Source organism: Sus scrofa, unplaced genomic scaffold (assembly GCF_000003025.6).
Source record: "Sus scrofa isolate TJ Tabasco breed Duroc unplaced genomic scaffold, Sscrofa11.1 Contig1914, whole genome shotgun sequence".
NCBI classification, from domain to species: domain Eukaryota; kingdom Metazoa; phylum Chordata; class Mammalia; order Artiodactyla; family Suidae; genus Sus; species Sus scrofa.
Genome location: NW_018084979.1, coordinates 2,382,719 through 2,391,274, shown reverse-complemented (window position 1 = coordinate 2,391,274; position 8,556 = coordinate 2,382,719). Strand labels below are relative to the sequence as shown.

Below are 8,556 nucleotides of genomic sequence, written 5' to 3'. Positions count from 1 at the left end.
AGAATGCTGCTGAAGATGACAGATAACATCTTACCATGTTTATGAAAATAGTTTCACCTCCCAGGGGGTCTTGGAAACCCCCCGCCCCCACATTTTGAGTGTCGCCACCCTAAGATGACAGCTTCTCAAGATTCGCATGCAGTGGAGCGCCTGCCGTGGCTCAGTGGTAACAAACCTGACCAGGATCCATGAGGATCCAGGCTCACTTCCTGCCTCAGTGGGTTAAGGACCTGGCGTTGCTGTGAGCTGCGGTATAGTTTGTACACAGATGTGGCTCAGATCCCATGTTGCTGTGGTTGTGGCACAGGCTGGCAGCTGCAGCTCCAATTCAACCCCTAGCCTGGGAACTTCCATATGCCCCAAGTGCGACTCTAAAAAAAAAGGCAAAAAGCATTTGGGTGCAATTTCATTTGCTTCTAAGCTTTCTTCCCTTCAGAGCAGGACCGAGTTCGTTGCTGTTCCTTTCTGCCTCCGCATTCTTCCATCTGCCTGAATAATGAACGTTGATTTTTTTTTAATCATGACCTCAGCCTTAGTTTGGCCGAAATACCGAATGATCATTTCCTCACAGGTAGAGTTCTAGACTGGCGGTTATACTAAGACTCCAGTTACAACTGTGATAGACTTTCTTGCTGTATCCTCTTATCTCTTTTGTCCTCTTATCTCTTTTGACTGTTCCTGATTTCCTCCAATTCAGTAATTCTTCAACTGTCCAATCTGTTGCTAAATCAATCCAATTTCTGTTTGGCTCTTTTTTCAAATCAGCTAAGTGGATTTCTTTTGTCTGGTTTTTTACAATCTCCAATTTTCTGCTGAATCAGTCTTGATTTTATTTCCTGGAGCATAGTAAGCATGGTTTGGATTTTTTCTTTCCTCGGCATATGGAGTTCCCAGGCCAGGGATCTGATCTGAGGCACAGTTGTGACCTGAGCTGAATCTGCGGCTGATCCTTAACCCATCGTGCCTGGCAGGGGATCAAACCAGCGTCCCATGGCTCCCAAGACACCACCAATCCCGTTGGGCCACAGGGGGAACTCTAGCATGATTTTGTTGTTGTTGTTTTTGTCTTAGTGTGGCATCGGAGGTTCCCAGGCTATAGTTGCCAGCCTACGCCACAGCCACGGCAAAGCCAGGTCCCAGTCTCATTTGTGACCTCACTACAGCTCATGGCAACACCAAATTCTTAACCCACTGATCGAGGCCAGGGATCGAACCTGCAACCTCAAGATTCCTAGTCGGATTCGTTAACCCCTGAGCCACTAGAGGAGTTCCAGCATGGTTTGTTTTTTTTTTGTTGTTGTTGTTGTTGTTTTTCATCTTTTTGCTATTTCTTGGGCCGCTCCCGCGGCATATGGAGGTTCCCTGGCTAGGGGTCTAATCAGAGCTGTAGCCGCCAGCCACAGCAACGCGGGATCCGAGCCGCGTCTGCAACCAACACCACAGCTCACGGCAGCGCCGGATCGTTAACCTACTGAGCAAGGGCAGGGACCGAACCCGCAACCTCATGGTTCCTCGTCGGATTCGTTAACCACTGCGCCACGACGGGAACTCCCAGCATGGTTATTTTTAAAGACTGCTTCTGTTAGGTCCAGTGTCTGAAGCCCCTGTGGAAGTCTTTATACTGTCTATCGAGGAGAATTACTGTGCATAGAATAGATGCATACAAATATGGAGAGCAAAAATGTTAACGCAAAGAGAAATGGCAAGAAAATCACAGGGGAGAAGTTCCGCTTCTCCGCCGTTAACTCAGTAAGTAAAAGACTCCCTTTTTCGGGTAGACCAGCTCGCCCTCTTTGTCCAAGACCTTGCCGGTTTCAGCACTGACCGTCCCACGTCGTGGGCAAATCCGGACCGTGCGTCACCGTATCATGACACACAAGCCTCACAGCCCCTGCCCTTGCGGGGCTCCAGGCCGCCGAAACCGGGCGGCCGCTGGGGGCGCTGTAGCGCGCAGGCGCGGCCTGGGAGGCGCGCTGGTCTCGGGCGCCGCCGCTCCTTCCGCCTTCCCGGCAGGCACCGCGCGGCGCCTGCGCGTTCAGTGACCTTTCTGAGTCGTCGGTTGTGGTTGGGTTGGGGCTGCTGGAGCCGCTAGTCCTGCGCCGAGGTAGGTGCTGGGCTGGGGTAGGCGGCTCGCGCCGGGAGGCCGGGATGGTGAGGGGGCCGGGCGGCGGGGGCCCGGGGCTCGTTGTGGCTCTCGCAGCGGGGGGGCCTGCGGCAGGCTGGAGCCTCCGCGGCCCCGTCTGACCTTGGGGTCCGACTCCTCCCCCGCCCACACGCGTTTCCACCTCTGCCCCCAGACGGTGAAAGGAGGTCGGCGGGGAACTAGCTGTTGTTGGGGGGCAACGAGCCCGCCCTGCGCTTTTCCCTTGTTTGGCGTCAGTGCATCTAGTGCATTGTTTGAGAAGCATAATGTTTGGCCGGGAGAGGTCCAGCTGCCTAGCCGAGGTCTCGCTGCTGGTTAGCGGTGGAGCCGGAATCCAGGCTGAGGGCTCTTAGTCCACCACCAGCTTCCTTGCAGCGCAGTTGCGCTGTGCCTGTGACAAGGCCTTGGGGGAGGGGAAACGGGGGCCGAAGCTGGATCAGAGGTGATGATTGTGATTGAATGGGAATTGTTTTGTATCCCCAGTGAAAGGTCACGTGGTAGGTTGTTGATAGAATGTACCAGAAACGTTGCAGACGGGTTGTAAGAACGAGTGCTAATAAAACCTCCCTAGAGCTGGGAAACGTGACTAGACAGGGTGGATTCAGGCAGAAAAAGTAGGAGCCTCACTTTAACGTTGGGAAGAGCCACTTGTCTAGCCAAGGATGGCAGCCTTGGGCCAAAGGCGAGCTGGGAGGCAAGCACTTGCAGCCCCCTATGGAGCAGCCTGAGATGCTTAGTGAGGAGACCTATGCGGCGGCTGATGCCTGGGCCTTGGACAAAACATGCAACGAACAAGTCTCCTTGGCCCCTTCTCACCTCCTGGCACCCTCCTGCTTTGCTTTGCTCTTCTCTTAGATGCTCTAAGGCCCCTACCTGGCCTGAGCCTTGCCCTCGCTTAGCTTCCCTCTCAGAATCCCAGGAGTTTTGCGCTGTTGCTGTCAGCAGGACGTTTGCAACATTCTTTCTGCTCTTGCTGGGGTCGATGACTGAGTTCTTGTTTCACACCAGACACTAGTCGGGTCCTTTACGTTTCCTCCTTCCATTCCCTGCAGAGCCCAGTGGGGCAAGCGGAGCGATCCTTTTTCATAGAAAAGAAGACCTCTGAAACGACAGCTTCCGGACTTGCCCAAAGTTGAGGGCAAAGCAGAAGGGTGGAACTGGTGTGGGATCCGGGGAGTTCGTGGCTTCCAGCCCCAGGGGTCTTTCTTCTCTGTCGCTGCCAGGTGGGGGAGGGGAGGGAGGAAAACACTCGGTGCCCCTGAACCGAGAGGCCCCGTCGAGATCCTCTTGGATCTCTCAACCATCCCTGGCTTCCAGGCAGGGCTCTTGGTTTCTTAGGAGCTTTGCTCTGCTGGAGCATCGCACACAGTCTGAGGACAGGAGCTGTGAGGGCGGACAGGTGTGCAGGGGTCCCCAGAGGACACAGCCACTTCTTCCTGGGTCTCTAAGGGGGTTGGCCGGCCTTCAGGCCTGTCTTCTCTCCTTGGACGAGCTGGAAGCCAGGCCTTGGCGCGGCCTCTAGGAAACGAGGAGCAGGGCCTGGGTGACTTGCACGCCCAGCCGTGTGAGCTTAGGCAGCTTCCTCCAGGGAGTGCAGGAGATGCGTTCGTGCAGCACTTCGTGAGTGCTGTTGAATTGTGTGAGCTCAGAGTAAAGGCTGCGGTCCCTGCTATGGCCTCCGTGGCAGCCCTTTGAGGTGGGCACTGCTCTATCCCTCGTTAGAGATGAGGAAACTGAGGCGGTTCAAGTTAGCAGGGAAGTGGCGGAGCCTGGGTGCGAGTCTGAGCAGCCGCAGCAGCCCTCTTCCCCTTCCTCCCACTCCACGTCACTCTGACCGGGGGTCTTGGCACATGTGGGGTTCCCCCATCCCCCCCGCCGAGGACATTTCTCTCCAAGCTCCTCAAATGGTTCCTGCGCCCTAGTTCATGCACAGTTCCTGTTTGCCGAGTGAATATAACGGTCACACAATCAGGTTTCAGTCCTGGGAAACCAGAGAAAACAAGAGAAGTGCAGTTGTGTGTAGTCCAGGTGACGACGCGAAGGGGAGCGTCGGCGAGGCCGGGGGCGGCGGGGCATCTTCAGTGGGTGGAAGGGACTTAGTTACCGTGAGACCGTAGCTTAGTAGATGCCTCGGATGTTACAAAGCTCACTGAAATGAAAATGAGAGGAGTCCCTGCTGTAGCTCAGTGGGTTAAGAACCTGACTAACATCCCTGACGATGCGAGTTCCATCCCTGGCCTCGTTCTGCTTAAGGACCCGGCATTACCCTGGGCTGTGGTCTAGGTTACAGGCGTGCTTGGATTTGCCTGGCTGGGGTGTAGGCCGGCGGCTACAGCTCCGATTCAGCCCCTAGCCTGGGAACCTCCTATGCTGCGTGCAGTTCTAGAAAGACCAAAAAAAAAAGGGAGAGAGAATGAGGGTATCTAATTTTAGAGTCTACACAGTAAATTAGAAGTGTAATCAAAAGCATTACTTTGAGAACTGCACATGAAGGCGGACGGCGGCGTAAGGTCAGAATTCGATGGCTTTTCCTGATCAGATCCAGCCCGTGAGGTGGCGGAAGTGTTCCCTGTGGGGGGGGGGCATCCTTGCCCCGTGATACAGAAGTCGAGGCACCACACGGTGTGCGCCGTAAGTGTCTTAGGATTGTACGCGTCCGTGACGCTGCGATACGGCTGAAACGTAAGCAGACAAGAGGACTCTTGGTCGTGTGCCCAAGCCTAGGTGTTAGTCTCACCAGGAACTCACCCTGCCTTGACCCTGTTCTTCTTCGGCTTTGAGTGCCGACAGTTCTTACGGTGGTGCAGGTGTGCTCATCTCTCAGTAGTGTGGAGTCTGAGGCATGGTTGGGAGGCGTGGTGGAGCGTGGCCGTCAGGGAGGGGCCACTGAAGACGGTGCAGGACGGCTCTGGCTGGAGGGACGAGAAGTGCCAAGTGCCTGGAGTGTCAGGGTCGATCGTTGAGGGTTTGGTGGAGCTTGGCAAGCTGTTGAGGAGCCCCGTGTAGACATGAGAAGCCTCAGAGGGGGGTCTGGCCCAGGCTTCCTGTTGATTGGTTGTGGGGAATGGGATCCAGCGTAATGCATGGAAACCCGTCACTGGTTAGGTTTAAAGGCGCAGCCGTGGTGAAACTACTACTCTTCCTTTTCAGATGCTTCAGAGCCTTATCAAGAACGTTTGGATCCCCTTGAAGCCCTACTACACCCAAGTTTACCAGGAGATTTGGGTAGGAATGGGGTTGATGGGATTCATCGTCTATAAAATCAGGAGTGCTGGTAAGTGTCTTTGTGTCCGACTCACTAGAGGCCGGGAAGGAAACTCCTTTCACAAGGAATCACAGGAGTTCCCGTGGTGGCTCAGTGGCTAATGAACCCGACTAGGAACCATGAGGTTGCGGGTTCGATCCCTGGCCTCACTCAGTGGGTTAAGGATCCGGTGTTGCCATGAGCAGTGGTGTAGGTTGTAGACGCGGCTCAGATCCCACGTTGCTGTGGCTCTGGCGTAGGCCAGCAGCTGCAGCTCTGATTCAACCCCTAGCCTGGGAACCTCCATATGCCGCGGGAGCGGCCCAAGAAATGCCAAAAAAGACAAAGAAAGAAAAGAAAAGAAACCAAACCAAAGCGAATCACAAATGGTATTCATACTGTGAAGGAACTGGGTTCTTACCCGGGAGTGAACACCAGACCCCGTGATCCTTGTAAGCGTGAGAGCCGTGTCAGCACCAAGGGGCAGCTGCGAAGACCTTGCTGTCAGGGAATTGTGAGTTTTCTTAGGGGGACGGTGGTGTTTAGAATGCACAGGAGAGGCCCTCAGCTTTAAGAGACGCAGGCTGAAACACTTACGGATGCCACGCCTGGTCCCCAGTGTCTTGTTAGACTTTCTCCACGGATGTGAATGTTTGAAATACTCTGATGGTAAAAGTTTGGTTGGGGTAACCAGTGGTTCCCAGTGGAGCAGAGACGAGGCCCAGTCATGGATTACTGTGATTGGTTAAGGAGTTCCCTGGTGGATCAGCAGATTAAGGATGTGGCATGGGTTCAGTCCCTGGCCCAGGAACCTCAGCATGGTGTGGGCATGGCCAAGTGGCTTCGTGGGTTAAGAACCCATCATTGTCTTTATGAGGATGCAGGTTCAATCCTTGGCCTCACCCAGTGGGTTAAGGATCCAGCATCGCTTCAAGCTGCAGTGTATGTCGTAGATGCGGCCTGGATCCGGTGTTGCCATGGTGGTGGCTTAGGCTGCAGCTCCCACTCCCACTCGACCCCTAGCCGGGGAACTTCCATGTGCTGCCGGTGCAGTATGTTAAGGATCCGGCACTTCTATGAGCTGTGGTGTAGGGTTGCAGACGCAGCCTGGGTCCCACGTCACTGTGGCTGTGGCGTATGTTGCTCCGATGCCTGGGAATCTCCACACGCTGCAGGTGTGGCCCTAAAAAGCAAAAGAAGGGAGGGAGGAAATGTGATTGATTGAACAGAGAAGCGAAAGGAGAAAACTTTAAACTGCAAGCCTGAGGTTGGGCCCGTGGGGGGGAATGAAGGGCCCTGTGGATTCCAAAGGGCGTTTGGCTCTTCCGGGCCCACCTGCGGTGGAAGTCTGACCACTCGTTGGCTGTGCGACCCGGCAGTGACTCCGGTTTTCTGAAAGCTTCCTATGACGCTTGACCTAAGCGATGAACTCTTCAGCCAAGTGTTGTTCTCGGTGATGAATTCACTAGAAACGCTTTTGAAAGCATTGAATTGACCAGAGTTTCTTTCCCTTTATTTTAGATAAAAGAAGTAAAGCCTTGAAAGGTAAGGTTTCTGCTGCTTGAAGGGGGTGGGGAGTGGGAGTTCCTGCTGTGGCACAGTGGGTTAAGGATCTGGCATTGTCACGGCTGTGGCGTAGGTCACAGCTGCAGTTTAGATTTGATCCCTCGTCTGGGAACTTCCATATGCCACAGGTGCAGCCCCCCCAAAAAAAGCGTGCAGTGAAAAAGACCGTCCGTCCTTCTCAGGACAAGGTCGTCGCTGGTGGGAGCGGAAGCAGGCACCTGGCTCGCCGAGCGACCAGAGGCAGTGGGCACGTGGAGTGTGCTCTGCCTGCTGGAACGGAGAATTCGAAAGTTCTGCTCCCGTCGTCTGAGTGTTAAAAACCATTGCTCATGCCCATGGGCCAAGTGCAGCTTCCAGGGGTGGTAGAAACACGACTTGCTCGGAGCCTGCTGACGCCAGCAGTTAGCTGTGCACGCCGGCCGCCCTGTTGTGTTTCCCAAGAAAGCAGCACATAGACATGTGCCCTCGCCCTGGACTTTTCTCACTTTGCCTCCAAATGAGACGCTCTAGTCGTTTGAGTCCTTCACGCGCCCAGGGCTGCCCTTGCGCTCCGGGGAGCAGGCCTTCCCGCCCCCGTCTTCGCGCCTGCAGGCGGGCTGCGTGCGCACGATCCACAGACCCTCCGCCCGCCTCCCTGTCTGGAAAGCTGTGCTCCGTGCTTTCTGGCTGTTAATCCGAACACAGAGACTCCGTTCTGCCCGTTCCGCTCTCCTGACTCTTGTCTGTGTTGTGCTTCTCTTTGACAAGCTTCCAGTCCTGCTCCTGCTCATGGCCACCACTAACCACCTCCGCTCGGATGGGACGTCGGCCTGGCCGCACCATGGGATTGTGCGTGGCACGTCACGTCCACTGGTAGCAGTGCTGCTGCCCTGCAGAATAAACCTACCCGTGAGATCCACCCTGCCTGCGCCGTGACCCTCCCGCCGGCCAGAGTCCCGCTGAGAAAGCCGGGGGCGGAGGGGGGAGAGCGCCATGGGCGCAGGCGTGGGGGCGGATCTAGGCACTCGCTCTGGTGGGCAATAAACATCTGTTCTGCACGTGACTCTGCTGCTGCTCCTGTGACCTCCTCGAGCCCACTTCCGCATCTGCAAAAGGGAGGTAATGACATACCCATTGTAACTGCGTCCCTGGGAAGCTCAGCAAGAGGAGTCCTGGGGAGGTCCCGTCCTGGCGCAGTGGAAACAAATCCGACTGGGAACCATGAGGTTGGGGGTTCGATCCCTGGCCTTGCTCAGTGGTTGAGGATCTGGCGTTGCCATGAGACGTGGTGTAGGTCCCAGACGCAGCTTGGATCCGACATTGCTGTGGCTGTGGTGTAGGCCAGTGGCTACAGCTCTGATTCAACCCCTAGACTGGGAACCTCCATATGCCACGGGCGCAGCCCTAGAAAAGACGAAAAAAAGAGAAGTCCTGGGAAGGCATTATTTAAACTGTGAAATGCTTCAGAAATCAGGCAGTATTGGATCACATGGTGGGGGATTATAAGTTCCAGGAGGAGATTTTATCTGGAAGTCACTTGGAAGGCAGGTGCATCATAAGCAGGTCGCTTGGTGTTTCTTCTAGTTTGGCACATGTCAGATGAATGCTGCATGAAGTTCGCCAT

At 55.1% G+C, this 8,556-nt stretch overlaps 1 protein-coding gene across 1 annotated transcript; it reads left to right on the top strand.

The window, feature by feature from the left end:
* The first annotated feature begins 1,975 nt into the window (after positions 1-1,975).
* Positions 1,976-7,995, top strand: CUNH14orf2 (chromosome unknown C14orf2 homolog). Its single transcript, XM_003128756.5, has 4 exons — positions 1,976-2,104; positions 5,294-5,417; positions 6,909-6,932; positions 7,701-7,995. The coding sequence occupies exons 2-4, from the start codon at positions 5,294-5,296 to the stop codon at positions 7,733-7,735; spliced, it is 183 nt and encodes a 60-aa protein (XP_003128804.1). The 5' UTR covers positions 1,976-2,104; the 3' UTR covers positions 7,736-7,995.
* The last annotated feature ends 561 nt before the right edge of the window (positions 7,996-8,556 follow it).

Coding starts and splice junctions, on each gene's coding strand:
- CUNH14orf2 (XM_003128756.5), top strand. CDS start 5,294: ATGCTTCAGAGCCTTATCAAGAACGTTTGGATCCCCTTGAAGCCCTAC. Junction 5,418..6,908: donor CTATAAAATCAGGAGTGCTG/GTAAGTGTCTTT, acceptor CCTTTATTTTAG/ATAAAAGAAGTAAAGCCTTG. Junction 6,933..7,700: donor AAGAAGTAAAGCCTTGAAAG/GTAAGGTTTCTG, acceptor CTCTTTGACAAG/CTTCCAGTCCTGCTCCTGCT.